Consider the following 18,477-nt stretch of genomic DNA (forward strand, 5'->3'; position numbering starts at 1 on the left):
CTCTTTCACAAAGCTAACTCATGGCATTCCATGCAAGGCAGCAAGTAAATACTTTCCTGGAGGACAGAAATGTTCTTTTACAGAGAGTGGTGGAAGATGGTAGGTAAAAAATTCTCAAGATACCTACATTGTAGAAACAAGAAACTACTAGGATATCTGATCTCTAAATAATACATTGCAATTCCACTTGGGAGCTACATAATAGAACCATGATTTACAATGAATTATAAAATGTAGTGTGCACCAGGACAGCACGTATATGGAGGAAAGGGTCAATAATTCTCTAGACCTAGGCAACTTATCACAAGGACTATAAAAATTCAATCAATATAGCATACTCTGTCAAAAAGGTGAGAAATTCTTATTAGATGTTAATTTAACATCCTAGAATTACAGATAAATTGATCAGCCCCATTTCAATTTCCCAAGTATACTCATGTTTTGAAACTCTTCACAGATCTTTAAAGAATAAGTTATTATATAAATACATTTATATTGACTATTAAGGCTCATGTCCATTGGGTGCATTTTTTCTTTCCTATTGTTAGAATAAACATGCTCAGTAATGAAAAAATTCCAAGCATTTGCAAATCTTTTGGATACAGTCCCCTGCCTTGTTAGTAGCCATGCCAAGCTGTTCTTTGATTACACAGGGATGCACACTCCAGGCCAGCACAAACAGTAACTAAAGATTGTACCTAACCTGGTGCTAGGCATATAGGGAAGAGAGGTGCTTTGCAAGGAGAAGCTAATACACCCTGGGGTAGTGGAAACACACACTAGAATGGAAAGATGTTCTGCTTGGGGATAGAGAGCCAGGATCCTTCTCCAGCAACTGCCTCACTGACTTCTGCCTCCTCATCTCTGTCCTACCCTCTGTTGTGGCTGCTGCCGAGTTGGGCTCCGGCGAGCCATGCTCAGGGGTCCTGCGCACCAGCACCTCCCCCTCTTGCACACGTTTGATCCCTAGGTCAGTGGAGCCGTGTTGGATCGGGGAGCCAGGAATACTCGAGTCAGCCTCGTTTGAGAAGTCAAAGCCATCTGGGATTCAACATATAAAATTTTAGTGCTTTTGTGCTGCTCTATTCCTTTCTGAGCATTCTGACCCAGGCAGATAAGAGAATGTTTATATGGATATGATATTAACACAAACACTATTTATATAATTACATGTGTGTGCATAGCTTGCACGCACATAAGGCAGCAGATGAACAATGTGAGGTTTGCAAATGAACAGGACAGAAAAATAGGGATTAAATGGCAATTAATATCTCTTAGGCAAGACAGCTTGACTATTCAAGAACTGTATGTCTTATGAAATACTGCTGGGTTCAGCACATATAAAAAAGGAAATGCAAAGATATAAATCCAAAACCACAGTCAATTATTTTATGGATAGCTTGTATTACACTGTTAGTTTGGTTTGTCATAGTTATCTCCCACAGTGCTCATACATGCACCTTTTATTTTTTTCCTCAGTAAGTTAGCAGGCTTAAACTTTTTTCCTGTTGTTACTACTAGTTCAAAAACAGACAAAAATTCTTCTGATCTTATTTTTGTTTTAATATTTATACAGCAGTATAACATCTTTCTACCTTATGTACACATATATTTATATTAAATATAACAGTAAGCATTTAATCACATTTCTAAGAGCTATCTTAAAAACTAAAAAACTTTCACTTAAATTATATAAAGTGCTATAATACCATGAGTTAATATAGTCTATACAATCAGTGAAAAATTTACTTGACTCCATGAGCATACTATGGGGATTTTGTACTTACCTTCTCTTCTCCATCTATGCCGACGGATTGAAGCTGTTGTAATTGCAGTCCGAGAAATCCTCGGCACTGTTGGGGTGACTTCCACTTTAAGTACTTTCTGGCCCTCTTGTGAAGAATCAGGAGCATCAAATGGTAATGAGTTTTTCATAGCATTGGCAACCTAAAATGATAACATAAGGTGTACAAATTTACAACCAACATGCAGCTTTTGCTTATTCTGTATTTCATGCTTCTATAACTTTTTGAATATGTATTTAAAACCTATCCTAATATAACAAAAGTACAAATGTGTCAGAAATATTTGTATCTCCAACATTCTGTATTATTTAAAACAGGTTTTTCAAAGGAGAATTTATTTTTAAAAATGTGAGTCACTGGGTTGGGGGTGTAGCTCAGGGATAGAGAACTTGCCTAGCGTGTACTAGGCCCTAGATTTGATCCCAGTACCACAAAAATAAGAAAAAATAGAAAAAGTGAGTCATACCCCACTGATTCTTGGAGTTGTTGACTGTCAAGGAGAAAAAGTATTTACCATTTTGCACCCTGATGTAAGAAAAATTAGAATAAGCTTCTAGTCTTCATATGATAAATAATAGGCAAAAATTAAGTGGTTTTGTTTCTTGTTCATTTGTTAATTAGGCTTTTTTCCACTTCTCTATTTCCATAAAGAGAAGTCTTCCCTAAATACTTCTGGCATTGTGCCACACTACTTTCTGCTAGCTTGGAGAAGTGAGAAACCTGGTTGGTGAGTAATTGAGAGTTGACTAGTTAATATTTCTTAAATGGGTTACTAACCTAGCAAAGATCTTGACCTAAAGGATCATCTTTCTCTCTCCCTCTCTACTTGGCCAAGCACATATGGAATGTATCAACCTGGATAGATGTGCCTGACCTGCCCACTCAGGCCTTCTCTCCAGTGGACTACTAGATAGATGAGTAAGGAGTTAAGTATCTGAATTTAGTCTTTATCAGTAATATAGATGATGCTTGTTTCTCCATATGCCAACTATTTGTTCATGTAACTTGCAACTTGAATAAGGAAAGGGTTATCATTTATTGGGTCCTTCAGAGATGCCAACAAAGAATAATCGATTAACCTGTACTACGTTGGAAATGTCACTTTATTAAGTTTTTTTTAAATTTTCAAGGTAGTTACAAGGATAAACCATGAATTTAAAGAGCCTTAAAAATTCAAGTTATGATGATGATGATGAAATTTTTTTGTCCTATTACCTGTTTTAATGTAACCCTTAGTGTAAAATAGGGGATACTAAAATGAGAAAAATAGGAATTTAATATCAAAGAACTATTGCAATGGTACCTTAATAAATTTATATTCAGCTTAAAATATTTAAAACAAAGACATAGCCAGGCATGGAGACATGTCTCTAATTCTAGTGATTCAGGAGAATGAGGAAGGAGGGTGACAAGTTCAAGGTTAGCTTCATCAACTTAGTGAGACCCTGTCTTAAAATAAAAATAAAGAAGAGCTGGAGATATAGCTCAGTGGTAGAGTGCCTACCCCCCATCCCCCCAAAAAAGATAAACTTTTTTTAAAAAAGTACTGCAGCCGGGCGCAGTGGCACACGCCTATAATTCCAGCAGCTCAGGAGGCTGAGATAGGAGAACTGCAAGTTCAAAGCCAGCCTCAGCAAAAGTGAGGCACTAGGCAAGTCAATGAGACCCTATCTCTAAACAAAATACAAAATAGGGCTGGGGATGTGGTTCAGTGGTCAAGTGCCCCTAGGTTCAATTCCAGGTACTCCCCAACCCTCCACCCCACAAAAAGTACTGCAAACTGGAAAGAAATTAAAATGATCCATAGTCAGATCATCTAGTCAACTATTATTTTGATTCCTATGTCTAGATTTTTAAAAAGCTGCATACTAATTTTCCACTTAACACAAACTAGCATTTTTCTTTTCTCTTTCTCTCTTCATTCCCTTCCTTTCAAATGGAACCCAGGGTCTCATGCATGCCAGGCCAAGTTTCTACTCCTGAGCTACATCCCTACCTCCAGGATTTTTGTTTCATATAAGTTGTCAAGCTACAATTTTATCAAGTAAATATAATAAATCATTTGCTGCTTGGAACTTTTTTTCTTTTGGTACTGATTGCAACTTTTTTTTTTTTTTCTTTTGGGATTTACCACTGAGCCACATCCCCAGCCCATTTTATTTTACTTTTTTAAAAAATTTTGAGACATGGTTTCACTAAATTGCTTGGGACTCACTAAGTTACTGAGGCTGGCCTTGGACTTTGCAATCCTCCTGCCTCAGCCTCCAGAGCCACTAGGATTACAGGGGCATGCCAGTGAGCCTGGCTTGCTGTGGAACATTTAGACTAGTTTTATTCCTTTGCCATTTAAAATAACATTGTAATGCTGTGCTTATAATACACATTTTTGGTATTTAGTTTCCTGGGATACACTACCACACATGGAACACAGAATGAAAGAACACATACACACATTTACCAGACGGCTTCCACAATGAGATGATCAAAGTTGTGTCATACTACCACCACAGCACAAAGAATGTCTTCCTCAGTGGATATTTACATTTGTCTTTATATTTATCATTTACATTTTTGACATTTATTTTGTAAAGCATAAACTTTCATATGCAGAATAAAATAACTGGCTTTTTCTTGTCATGCCTAATGAGAATATTTTTTTTCTTTGTTCACTGCATATTCTCTTTGCATTTAAAACACTAATTGTTTAGAATTTAGGTATTTGTGAGGGGGCATCAAACTCACTTTAGCAATTCATCATCTCACTTCTGTCACACCCTTTATTCTAGAGATTTCAATAACTTATATTTAACATTTCTTCTCTCTTAAAGGATTTCAAGATATTTAATTCTTTAATTTACTGAATTTTACTTTTATTCTAGCTTTCTAATTTTTTTTTTATTTTTTATTTTTTAAAGAGAGAGTGAGAGAGGAGAGAGAGAGAATTTTTAATATTTATTTTTTAGTTCTCGGCAGACACAACATCTTTGTTGGTATGTGGTGCTGAGGATCGAACCCGGGCCGCACGCATGCCAGGCGAGCGCGCTACCGCTTGAGCCACATCCCCAGCCCCTAGCTTTCTAATTTTTTAAACTTAGTAGTACCTTCTTTACATACAGATATGTTATATAAAGAGTAAGTCAGTCAGATACCTGTAATTCCAGCCACTTGGGAAAGTGAGGCAGGAGGATAACAAGTTCAATGCCAACCTGGACAACTTAGTGAAAGGATGTCTTAAAAGGGAGGAAAAAAATGGAGTAGGATGCTGGGGAGGTAGCTCAGTAGTAGAGTGCCCCTGGGTTCCATTTCTAGGGCTAAGAAGGAGGGGGGAAAAAAAGTAAATATAACTTACCAATAGTGGTTGAGAAAAAAGTTCTAGTTGAGCTCTATAAATGATGTCATCGAGAACTTCCTGGCCAAGGTCCCACTGTCCATTATACCTGTAGATAAACATATCATATACTATCTTTAGCAAATATCTCTAATCCTCACAATAATTTTTTTTTGAAATTCTAAGTCCTACTATTTGGGTTGTAAATAAGATTTTCACATCAAAATTTTCCTTCCTGGTAATGGGGATCAAACCCAGGGGCACGATACCAAGGAGCTATACAGCCAATCTTTTTAATTAATTTACCTGGGATAGGGTCTCACCAAATTGCCCAGGCTGGCTTCAAATTTACATACCTTCCAAAGCTGCTGGGACTATAGGCATGCGTCATCACGCCTGGCTTCACATCGATTGTTATATTATTTCATTTCTACAATGTTTTAATTTTGGTTATAATAACAAAGGAGATTTCAAATACTATGTTTAAAGTAGTTTATAGATGCTTCTTCAAATAAGTTGATTTTTATCACATGTGGCTAATATTCAATCATATACTTAATGCATTCATGAAAACTTGAGTTATGAACTTTTTAGAGATAATTTTCCATACAGAAAACCTGAAAATTTTTAGGATGACTCTAATTTTAACAACTAATTATATATTTGCTACTTTAAAAATAATGAAAGGAAACTACATTAGAAAAACCAAGATAGTGTGCTCATCCTGGGACAAAAGACCCTTTGTTACATCTAATAAGGAAGAATTCATAAATTTCATCTACCACCTACTTACATGGCATAATAAACCCCTGTGAGAAGTTGCACCATAAATTCAGGATCCAATACTATTCGACCACAGAGTTCTTTCCAGTGTTTTTCATGTTGTCGTGGAAACCCACTCACACAAACCCTAGAAAAATAAGGTATGTGTGATTTCCTGATTCACTAAATACAGTAATTGTGCTTTTATAAATTCATCTGTTTAATTATTCATTCCTTAAATATTAATTGATGCCTGCTATATGCAAAATAAATAAATAAATAATAATAAGTAAATAAATAAATAAAATAAAATAATAAAAATAAAAGATTAAAAAATAAAACCTGTATCTTCACAAAGCATACATTCTAGTGGACTATATCCATTAAAGCTAACTTTTATCAAATAACTAAAAACCTCTTTCACAAATATTCATTTTGCTCCACTCACGCTTTCCTTTTCACTCACACGCACACAAATGACTGGCTTTTATTCATCCAAACAAGGCAAATTACTCTGAAGCACAGAAATCACAAAACAGACATTTAAAAAATACTGTTGGCTACGAGGTCATTTTAATTTTATTCAAAGATATTTTTTTGTTTGAACTATCTATTCATTTCCTTCACTGTGCAACCTGGCACCAGGATTAGTGGCTCTGATAACCAGCTGGGCTGCTATTTCCAGAAGCAAACACTGGAAAAAAAATCTCAGACTGCAACTCCAGACAACATTTTAACCATATGATCCCAACCAGAGGACCAGCTAACTCATGCCCAGATAAGTGTGTGATGTTTCAAGCCACAAAGTTTGTGGCGATTGTTATGCACAACAGAAGACAAACATAGTATTATACTTTTCTGGGGGGCAGAAGGAGCATTTGAGTTTCCTCAAGTAGAAATTAGTTGGATAGGACAGAATTGAAATTCTGTGACTCTAAATGAATTTATATTACTTGAACTTTTTTCTATTCTACCAGACCTTTAAAGATGAACTATACACCAATGTTCCTCAAATTATTCCATGAAATAGAAAGGGAAGAAACACTTCCAAATTCATTCTATGAGGCCATATCATACTCATACCAAAACCAAGTAATGTCACAACAAGGAAAGAAAAGTACAGACCAATATCCCTGATGAATTTAGATGCAAAAATACTTAACAAAATATTAACAAATCATATCCAACAATACATTAAAAAACATTGCACACCATGACCAAGTTGGTTTTATTCCAGAGATGTTTTTATTCAAGGATGGTTTAATATACACAAACCAAAAAATAATTCATAGATAGAATTCAGGACAAAAAACATTAAAGATGATACAAAATGGAAAGACATCCCATGATCAGGGATAGGCAGAAAATTTTGTTAAGATGGCCATATTATCAAAAGCAATATACACATTCAATGCAATCCCCTTCAAAGTACCAATGACATCCTTCACAGGACTAGGAAAAGCAGTCCTAAAATTCATCTGGAAAAATAAAAGACCCAGAATAGTCAAAGCAATTCTAAGCCAAAAAAATAATGCTGAAGCTACCACAATACCTGACTTTAAATTACATTACAGAACTATACTAATAAAAAGTGCATGATACTGGCATAAAAACAAACACATACACCGATGGTACAAAACAGACAAACTCACACAGATACTGTCATCTGATCCTTGACAAAGGTGCCAATTATATCCACTCAGAGAAAAGACAGCCCTTTTAACAGTGCTGGGACAACTGGTTATCCATACATAGAAGAATGAAAGTAGACGCTTATCTCTCACCCTGCACAAAAATCAATCCCAAATGGAACAAAGACCTTGGAATTAGACCAGAAACTATGCAACTGCTAGAAGAAAACACAGGGTCAATGCTCCAGCTTTTAGGCACAGGCAATAACTTTCTCAATAGGAACACTAAAGCTCAGGAAATAACGCCAAGAGTTAATAAATGGGGCAGCATCAAATTTAAAAGCTTCTGTACAGCAAAGGAAACAAATAGGAATGTGAAGAGAAAACCCACAGATTAGGAGAAAATGTTTGCTAACTACTCTTCTGACAGAGGACTGATATCTAGAATATATAAAGAACTCAAAATTTAACACCAAAAAAAAAAAAACACCCACCTCCAATTAATAAATGGGCAAATGAATTAAAGAGACATTTCTCAAAAGAAGAAATACAAGTGGCCAACAAATACAAGAAAAATATGTTCAACATCATTAGCAATTTGGGAAATGCAAATCAACACTGAGATTTCATCTCATGCAAGTCATATGGCAGTCATCGTGAATACGAAGCAGAATAAATGCTGGAGAGGATATGGAGAAAAAGGAATATTTTTACACTGTTGGATGGGACTGTAGATTAGTTCAATACACTACGGAAATCAGTAATGGAGCCTCCTTAAAAGACTAGGCATATGACCCTGCTATACCATTTCTTGGTATTTATATTGAGGAATTATTAAAGTCATTATACTATAGTGATACATGCATATCCATGTTTATGGCATCATAGTTCACAATAGTCAAATTATGGAACCAGCCCACGTATCCATTAATGGATGAACGGATAAAGAAAATGTAATATGTATACACAATGGAATTTTATTCAGCCATAAACAAAAATGAAATGATGACAGTTGCAGGAACGTGAATGGAACTTGAGAACATATGTTAAGCAAAATAAGTCAAACTCAAAAATAAGGGTCTTATGTTTTCTTTCTTATGTGCAAGCTAGAGAGGAAAAAGGAAAAGAAAGGTGCGGGGGAGGGGATCTCATGAAAATCAAAGATTCTCAGTAGAATAAAGGAAGGGGACTAAGGGGAAGGAGGGGAGGCAATTGGTAAAACGAGGGCAATGTTATTGTTCAAATTACATTGCTATATATTGTGCATGTACCAATATGTAGCAATACAAATCACATCATTTTATACAACTACAATGCACCAATAAAAAACGTGGGGGAAGAAAGAAATGAATATAAAAACAGAATACAAAATATTTTTTTCTATAGAGCAAATTTAAATTTCAGTCATGTCTATGAAATTAGAAATTCTAATATAATAAAGGTTATTGTGAGACACAGAACATCACCCCCTAATTCCCCACCAACACATACACACAGATAACTGTTGCAATTATTAATCTTCAATACAGAGACTGTTATTTGTGAAACACATAAAGGAAAAAGTTTACATTCCTTATTTCTCACCATGATTTCTAAAAAGTGGCATCCAGGGAGTGATTAGGCATATCACTCAACAATGCTAACTTGGCCTAACTCCTTGTTCACCTAGGAAATATTCTTTTAATGCTGAAATAATTTTCCAGAAATCATAGGGATGAAGAGGACTCCTATAGAAATATAAGCTCTATGAAATTGTTTTATTACAGTATCATGATACGTTAGAACAGTGTCTGGCATAGAGAATATACTCAATAAATATCTGTCAAATAAATTAATGAATATGAAAGTTAATTAAAATCACACTTCTCACCTGGAGCCCATACGACAAAGAGATTGGTAAGATGAGGCAGGCATATACACAATAGCAGAATTATAACATAGCATGAGAAAACTCAGGACTTCAAACCTGGAAGAAATAAACAATGGAAAAAAAAATACTGCATACAATTATTTCCACTAGAGACTACAGTAAATGTTTTATTCACCGAATGGCTTTAATACCTTAATATTGACTTTCGTGATTTCTCAGATTACTATGGCATCCTCTGTTTCAGTTTCCATTCTCATTATTACAAGCCATATCCCTGGATGCCTCAATATTTTCTTCTTTAAAAAACAAATAATCATCCTTAAATCAATGATTCCCCTATCCCCTATCATTAGAAATCTACCATGTTGCTATTCACTACATGATGAAATCCAAACTTACTAGAAGGTCCTTTAAAATCATGGAATCTTTATTATAAGGTCCTTTAAAATCCACCTTGAACTTACCTCTCCAGCTTTATTCCTCCCCTTCACTGCCCACTACATATACATACTACATTAATCCTCTCACCGTTCCATGATTATGTTATAAGCTTTTGTACTCCTAATTTAACGCATGCTGCTCCTTTTTTACTACAATACTTTCTTATTTGGAAAATTCCCGCTAAGGTTTCAAGTTTTGGATCAAGTGGTGTTAGGGACTGAACCCAGAAACTCATGCATGCTAGTTAACTGCTCTACCTCTGAGCTCCCCCAGCTCCCAGCTCATATTTTTACCTTAGACATAAAGCTATTCTTAATTATCCTAGCTGAAGAAAACTGCAGGTCTAAAACAGCATTTATTCTACAGAATTATAACTTTCTCCCTCTTTCTTGGTCTTACTCATTTAGTTACAGGCAACTTTAGGACAAAGAACCTGACTTTTTCATCCATATTGTTAATGTCTAGCACAGTGTCTAATATAATTGCTTAATACATAGTTATTGAATGAATAAGTAAATGCTTTTCTAATATTTATAGTCTCTAAAAAAAAAAGTGGCTCTTAAACCTGGATCCATACTAGTTATACAAGACTTTTTAAAAACATATGTTCCTATGTCTCCATCTAGAGTGACCCAATTAAGAACCTCTGAGGACAAGACCCAGAGGAGTTGTACTTTTAAAAGCCTTTCCACAGATGGATGGTAAATGGTATGTGGAAACTCTTTACATTATTTTTGCCACATTTTTTGTAAGTCTGAAATTATTTTGAAATAAAAAGGTAAAAGGTGAAACCCTGATTTGAAAGCAGTCATACCTTCAAATCCTGTCTCCTTCTCTATACATCTAGGTAATACTGAAGACTTATTTTCTGAAAGGATAAAAGAGAATTCTTGCCTAGGAGCCAACAGGCACAACTGTGATTTGATGTGTGTGTAGGGGTGAGGGGGTAATACTAAACAAAGATTGAAGTCAAATATGACTTGCTGAATATTGAGACCTCAAGCTCTCCTTCGCCACTCAGCCATCAGAATGCTAGCAGCCAGCCCACTACTTAGGGAACTAGATGAATTTGATGACTCTTAAGGGAAAGACTTCCAAGATTTGGACTCATGAAATTTCCCAAGTGAGTGGCACAGTGAGATCACCCAACAGGGAAGCTCACAATTAGCCCACTAACGTGGTCAGAGCTTCTTATTCTTATTCCCCTACTTTTAAATAAGGGGGAAAAAAAAGACTACTAAACAAATGAGGAACTCTATTAATATGAAAGAGACTAAAATTTAAAAAAGGAAAAAGGCAATTTGATGAAACTAGCATATAAAGAAAAAATAACTTTTCGTATCTAATTACTATACTATTAATATTCTCAAAAATAAGAAGATATAATTTCAAAAATACATCTATTCAAAATGTATTCAGAGAACTGTAAAAGCTTTGTAGATTTAAAAAAAAAAAACTGCAAGAATTAAAAACTCAAGAAAGCCAGGCGCAAAGCTGCACACCTTTAATCCTAGTGTCTCAGGAGGCAGAGGCAGGAGAATTCCAAGTTCAAGGTCAGATTGGACAACTTGGCAAAACCCTGTCTCAAAATAAGAAATAAAAAAAGGGCTGGGGTGTCCAAAGTTCAGTGTAAAGCCATCCCTGGGCTCAATCCCCAGTACCACCAAAACGTCAAGAATGATTGGTGAATGCAGTTGAGGAACAGTCTCAGAAAGTAAAGCCATGGCAAATGAAAAAGGAAAGGATCTAGGAGATCCAATATCCAAATTAAAAGAGCTCCAGATGAAAGATTATATAAAGTAGAAAGTCCGAACTAATTAACAATAACAATTCGAGAAAAATTCCCAGTCTGAAGGGCATGAGTTTCCAAATCTAAAAGGTCCACTTAGTGTTCAGAATGGATGGAATAAGCCCACACCAAGCAATTTTGCAGTGACATTCAGAATTTGTGGTATATAAATTATATTTACATTTAAAAATAAAGTTAAAGCCAATAATTAACTGAAAATATGCAACAAGTAAAACAGTGTTATTATTTCAACATTCAAAATATTGCAAATCAGTAAGGAAAAAATACACAGTACAATATGAAAAAAGGATACAGGATATAGGTCAAGAAAAACAATGAACTAATACATAAATGTATTCAAGCACCGGCTAAAATGAATGAATACAAAATGACATCAAGTTTTAGCTATCAAATTGGTCACAAAGAGGAAATAGGCACTCTGAAGTCACTGGTGGAACATTCAATTGGTACAGTTGTTTTGTGGAGGGTAATTTGGTAATATCTACCAAATGAATAAGTATACATTCCTTAGCATTAACAACTCACCTCCAGGAATTTATCATACAGATAATTATTGTAGATAATTTTTGTGCTCTCATGCAAAACATACAGAGAAATATGTGTTTCTTGCAGTATTCTTTATAGCAGCAAAAAACTGATAACAATCTAAATTTATTCAATATGAGACTGCCAAAAAACTGATGGTACAGCTGGACCTGATGTCATGTGTCTTTAGTCCTGTTATTGAGGAGGATGAGGTTGGAGAATTTCTTGAGCCCAGGAATACAGGGCTCAAAAAAAAAAAAAAAAAAAAAGCAAAACTGAGGTAAAATCTCCTCAGTACATATATAAAACAAAATAACAAGTACTCATTAAAGAAGAATGAGGCTGCCTAACATATGTAAGACCCTGCATTCAATCCTTGACAGTGCAAAAATAAGAAAGAAAGAAAAACAAATGAAGAGATCTATATGCACTACTAGAGGAAGAAGTTAAAGATCTATTCTTTGGTGTAAAAAGCAAATTGTTATATAATATATACAACTAAATCCCATGTATACGAGCCTGCATGTGTTTAAGGTTCAATATATGCTATGTACATATAAATCATTTTAAAAGGACACATAAAAAACTGCTAACAGTTTAATTACTGGAAGTAGAAATGGGTGATTGGAAGGATGAAGTTACACTTATGTTACTCTTTGCATTCTCATCTATTTTCATTTTATTCCAAGTTCTATTTTAAATTTACCACAAGTATATAATTTTATTCTTTAAATAATTTAAATTATAAAACAAAAAGGAACCAGGAAACTAGGTGATTTTATATGAGGAAGTCTTCAGACTATTTATGAGCCAATGTTCTTAATATATTAAGTTTATATTGTGGAAGGATTTGAATAAATCAACATTACTACATAGAAACAAAAAACCCTGTTATTTAAAGTTGGGATAAAGTCTTCTCCAAGAGTTATAAATATAAAGCACCTTGCTTATAAAAACAATCATCAAAGTTATATTCCAAACAACATATCAGGACATATGGAAAATCATACCATTTTCTACCATATGTGTAAAATCTATAAGATGGTAAGAAGAAATAGAATTCTGGCCAAGCACTTCATCAGAGGTCAACAACTACAGAAATGTGTCTGTGTCTGGAGAATGCTTTCTCCTGCCTAGGAGTTATTCCTCGGGGGTAATCAGTTCAAGAACCCTTGTAATATTCAAAATCCACAGATGCTTAAATCCTTATATAGAACAATACAGTATTTGCACATAACTTATGTGTACCTACCTACACACACACTTAAATCATCTCTAGATTACCCATAATGCCTAATAAATGCAAACATTATATAAATAATTGTTATAATGTATTGTTTAGGGAAGAGTGACAAGAAAAAAGTCCATATGTGTTCAGTACAAATGCAATTTTTTTCAAATACTTTCCATCTATGGTTGGTTGAATACATGGATATAGAATACATAGATATAGAAAGCCAACCACGTTAAAAAGAGGAGGGGATTTACATACCTCCTCTTTTTAATGGAGGTATGTAAATCCCCTCCTCTAACAGGTTATATCTACTGCCATCTTATGATATGGTACAACACTGACATTACTGGTAAAATTATAATATTGATCTTTTTAAAAATTTTTTTTAGTTGTAGATGTGGTGCTGGGGATCGAACCCAGGGTCTCAGGCATGAGAGGCAAGCACTCTCCCGCTGAGCTACAACCCTAGCACATAATTTTGATCTTAATGAGTAAATGTACTCCTAAATTGAGGTAAAATCTCCTCAGTATGAATACTAATGAAAACTGCTAGGTTTAATTAATCATCAGCTAATTTCTATGAAAAACATTTCTGCCTAAGTATATCACAAAGTAGACCAAATTGCTACAAAATGCTTACAGTGGCTTTAAAAGGCAAGTTAGTTATTTCTTTAAATCCCTAACTTATATTACCTTCTCCAAATGTTAGTTAGACATATTCATGATGATAGTATGCTGTGTTATACAAATGCTATACTAAATGTGTTTATCCAGGTAAACACATTTATTTTTGCTTAAAAGAGCCTTGGTCAATGACCAGGACATGGCCTATATAGTAAGTAATTGGCCTTGCCCAAAGAGAAGACTGGTCCTTGCTTTTAGGAAATAACTAATTAGAAATATATAATTAGAAATATCTTTGTTTAGGATAGGGGCTGGTGACAGCAAAACTTAGGGTAGTGCTGTCCACATTTGACATTTTAGGTGGGGGCTGGTTATGCCAGAAAGAACCACAGTGTGATTTAATGTGATGGCTTCAGGTCATACTGTATCAGTCAAGTTGGGGGCTGAGATCAACCATATGGGCAATCAATTTAACTACTCATGCTTACACAATGAGGCCTCAATAAAATTCTGGAAATCAAAGCTTGAGAGTTTCCTGAGACATCAATCCTCTGTGTATATGGTCATACATTGATGCTAGGAGGTATTCTGACTCTGTGGGAAAGGAAAATAGAAGCTTTGTGTTTTGGGGGTCCTCCCATATTCTACCCCACACATCTCTTCCTTGGGCTGATTTTAATTTGTATCCATTCCCTATAATAAACCACAGCTGTGTACAATGGCTTTTATTGGGTTCTGAAAGTTCTTCTAGAAAATCATTAAACAAAAGGGTGGTTTGGGGGTCCCCACCCCCTCCAGAAAACTTTTGTTGCTATCAGAATTGAGTACAGTCTTGGAACTGTGCCCTCAAACTTTGCAGTTTATCTGATATTAGGTACTAATTCCATTCTATAATCAAAAAAGCAAAGTGTAGAGATTAGATAAAATGCCCCAAGGGCACATTCCACATTGCAGTATTAGAACATGAATACTGGTTTGGCTGACTCCACACCCACACTCTACAAGTTTTATATAAGATTACCATAACATATTACCAAGCATTAGATAGATGGGTATTAACTACAAGATGAATAACCATTATCCAAAATGACTGGGACCAGAAAAATTTTGAATTTGGGAATATTTATGAAATATCTTGGGTTCAGACCCAAGTATTAACAAGAAATTAATTTATGTTTATACATACCTTACATACATAATGTGAAGGTAATTTTATACAATAATTTTAGTGTACCTGCATTTTTATTATGTCCCAATGACATGAAGTCATGTATGGAATTTTCTATTTGCAGTGTTATGCTAGCACTCAAAAAGTTTCAGATTTTGGAGCATTTCAGATTTTTGACTTTCGGATTAAGGATGCTCAATCTGTACTACCATGTATTTCACCACTTTGCTTTTGAACTGTTCTTATATCAAACCTAAACTGAAGTAATCATGGTTAACTATGAAGCATAAATTTACAATTGTTACCATCTACAATTTTGTCCATTACCTGTTTTGTGCAGTGAATGTTTCTCTCTGAGGATGAAGATCACTATAAACAACTCTGATGAGATCATGTTGACACAAAGCCCCTTCTGTCAAAGCCATAGATCCAATTGTTGAGGGCTACCAAAATAAGGTACAGTATCAGATAGTGTCTCTAAAATAAAGTCTGTATCATGTAATCATATTTATTTTTGCTTAAACAAAGGCAGTATCAGATAATTTATTCTTCTCCTTTGAAATCTTTTCCATTTCTCAATTATACAAATTCTACAGCTTATTTAGGAAATTATGTATGTAAAATAGATAAAATTAAAAACATACTGCTTCATTTTTTCAAAGTTATGGAATGATTAGGAATCAGTCATTTAAAAAAATCCATTTTAATTTTTTTGTACTCCAGAAAAGATCATAATTGCTTATAATCATTTAATACAAACAATATTGAGGACTATAATCTAAAGGTTTTTTTTGGCAAGGGGAGAAGGGTAATTGGGGATTGAACCCAGAGTGGTTAAGCACTGAACCACATCCCTGATCCTTTTTTTATGTTTTATTTAGAGACAGGGTCTCAATAAATTGCTTTGAGCCTCACTAAATTGCTGAATCTGGCTTTGAATTTGCAATACTTCTGCCTCAGCCTCCTAAGTCGCTGGATTATGGCGTGAGTCACTACACCTGGCAAGTCTTTTTTTAAATACTGACATAAATGATTTCAGGTTTCTCAAGTTAAAAAAAACTCATTAGTGTTTCACTATCCTCCATTTTATTTCATAACACAATACCAAGAACTTACATAAAATCTATGCTAGTATAAATCTATGAAGTAGTCTATGCTAAAAATGAATCCTGGCTAAACAGGAGACTTTCTATTTCAACAGAAAACAAAGTCCAGGGGATTTAATTAAGAAAGTTAATTGCTGTATACAGCTATTAGACAAGAAGGATACTATGTTGACAGGAAAATGGAATATAATTTTTAGAATGTTTCTGTAAATACTTTCCTCACAATTTTATGCAGTGAACACTGAAGATCACAAGTTTGATTCACTTCTTTGTTGGATTTTAGTTAAAGAGAGCAGGAAGAAAGAGTTCAGCCTGACAGGCATCATCTACCCATATAATTATCAGTGTTCTCATATTCAACAAAATAAAGGTAAGCAAAAAAGTATAATGTTATTGATTAGCTAGATTGTGTGAATTAGACTCCTTTACCCTGAAATACAATGGTGTTAACATTCTAAGTAGTCAGTTTCCTAAAGAATAGTAAAAATGAAACAATTTAACAGATAGTTTCTAAGGGATATGGAAGACTTTTAAAAGTAAGATTTATCTTTAAAAATCCACAAAAATCTATTTTAAAAATTAAAATGATACTGGTGGTAGAAGAAATAAGAACTAAAGGAAACTTTTTCATTAACTACTTTCCACCTCTCTTCACAAAGTTCAGTCTTAACATCACCAATAACAAAAGGGCAGGCTGGAAATATAATACAAACATATAATTTGCATTCTCCTGTCTTAGCCTCCTAAGTCGCTGGGTTATTAGTGTGCACCACATTGCCAAGCTAACAAATGACTGAATTTATTTATTTATTTATTTGTTTATTTTGGTGGTACTGGGGATTGAACTCAGGAGTGCTGAGCTCCATCTCCAGCCCTTTTATTTTTTATTCTGAGACAGGGTCTCACTAAGTTGCCAAGACTGGCCTTGAACCTTCTACTCTCCTTTCTAAACCTCCTGAGTTGCTGGAATTACAGGCATAACCACTACATCTGGCACAAACATCTACTTTTTAGAAACCAGTCAGAGGCTAAGGTTGTGGCTCAGTGGTAGAGCGCTTGCCTTGCATTTGTGAGGCACTGAGTTCGATTCTCAGCACCGCATATAAATAAATAAATAAATAAACAAACAAACAAACAAAGGTCCATCAACAGCTAAAAATATAGATATACTAAAAAATAAAGAAACAAGTCAGTAAACATATGTTAGGATTCTATCTCTGGTTTTTAAAAAATGGCTTTGTATCTCAATATAATAATATATATTATATATATTATATCTCAATATAACAATCACATCTTCCCCAGGTTACTTACTTCATGGTATATTGAAGGCTTGGATAAGGAAGGGATAGTGAAAGATAGAACTTTATTATTTCCATCTTTATCAGCAATTTCCTATAGTCACACACACACACACACACACAAAAAAAAGCACAAAGATAATGAAATAATCACAGGTTTATACTGTACGGAAAAAATAATTACTTCCTTAATTTATAGAATATAATTGGTAACTAAAGAATTTTTAAAATGATATATTAAACATATTACTACCCTATCATATTTTTTATAACTTAATTATCAGCAAATTTGTATACTATGGGAGTATTTAAAACCCACAGAGATCTATTGAGCATAGTATTACACTAAATCAATACAAGAAGCAGGCACATAAATCAATTTTATGTTAAATTTACATATAGAACAGGGAGATTAAAACATTGTTGTAATGCAGAATGGATTTTTTTCCAGCTTTACTGAGGCATAATTAACAAATAAAAATTACATGTATTTATTGTGTACAGCATGTTACAACCACAATCAAACTAATATACACAATACCTGTCATCTTTCTTAAGAATGAATCCTGAATTTAAAAAAAAAAAAAACTCTTGCAATCATTCAGCAATAAACTACTGAACTAAAATAAACATGTTAACATAACTGATCAGTCCACGTGATTAAAAATAAATTTACATATAGATAATTTCTACTGAGCTTCAAGAAAATTTTTGTGATTTTTTTTTAAACAACATTATCTCTTCATAAAAAGAACAAAGGTGTCCTTCATTTCTCCAGCCTCTAGTTCCTCTAAACTTCCTCAGGTATCAATAAACATCTGCCTATGAATGACAATCAGGAGCGATAAGCTGCAGCATCTTTCTTTTTGCCT

The 18,477-nt window shown here is 34.3% G+C and overlaps 1 protein-coding gene and 1 long non-coding RNA gene across 30 annotated transcripts in view; one reads left to right on the top strand and one right to left on the bottom strand.

The window, feature by feature from the left end:
- Positions 1 to 18,477, bottom strand: part of HYCC2 (hyccin PI4KA lipid kinase complex subunit 2) — a 72,335-nt gene that overhangs the window by 6,500 nt on the left and 47,358 nt on the right. For 27 of the 28 annotated variants that reach the window (XM_081262487.1, XM_081262478.1, XM_081262495.1 and 24 more), the window contains 7 exons: positions 17,619 to 17,699; positions 15,526 to 15,641; positions 9,397 to 9,492; positions 5,927 to 6,043; positions 5,155 to 5,242; positions 1,788 to 1,947; positions 874 to 1,041 (listed from right to left, as the gene is read on the bottom strand). In XM_081262487.1, the coding sequence (XP_081118613.1) occupies positions 874 to 1,041; positions 1,788 to 1,947; positions 5,155 to 5,242; positions 5,927 to 6,043; positions 9,397 to 9,492; positions 15,526 to 15,641; positions 17,619 to 17,699 (826 nt within the window). The remainder of the gene's footprint in view (positions 1 to 873; positions 1,042 to 1,787; positions 1,948 to 5,154; positions 5,243 to 5,926; positions 6,044 to 9,396; positions 9,493 to 15,525; positions 15,642 to 17,618; positions 17,700 to 18,477) is intronic. The other variant, XM_081262482.1, reaches the window with a different exon arrangement.
- The window catches only part of LOC308631348, a 40,637-nt gene continuing 32,447 nt past the window's right edge, over positions 10,288 to 18,477 (top strand). For both annotated transcript variants that reach the window (XR_014018167.1, XR_014018168.1), the window contains exons 1-3: positions 10,288 to 10,545; positions 15,539 to 15,654; positions 16,588 to 16,674. This is a non-coding gene — a long non-coding RNA (uncharacterized lncRNA). The remainder of the gene's footprint in view (positions 10,546 to 15,538; positions 15,655 to 16,587; positions 16,675 to 18,477) is intronic.

This window comes from Spermophilus citellus (genome assembly GCF_964194105.1).
Source record: "Spermophilus citellus genome assembly, chromosome: 11".
Classification (NCBI taxonomy): domain Eukaryota; kingdom Metazoa; phylum Chordata; class Mammalia; order Rodentia; family Sciuridae; genus Spermophilus; species Spermophilus citellus.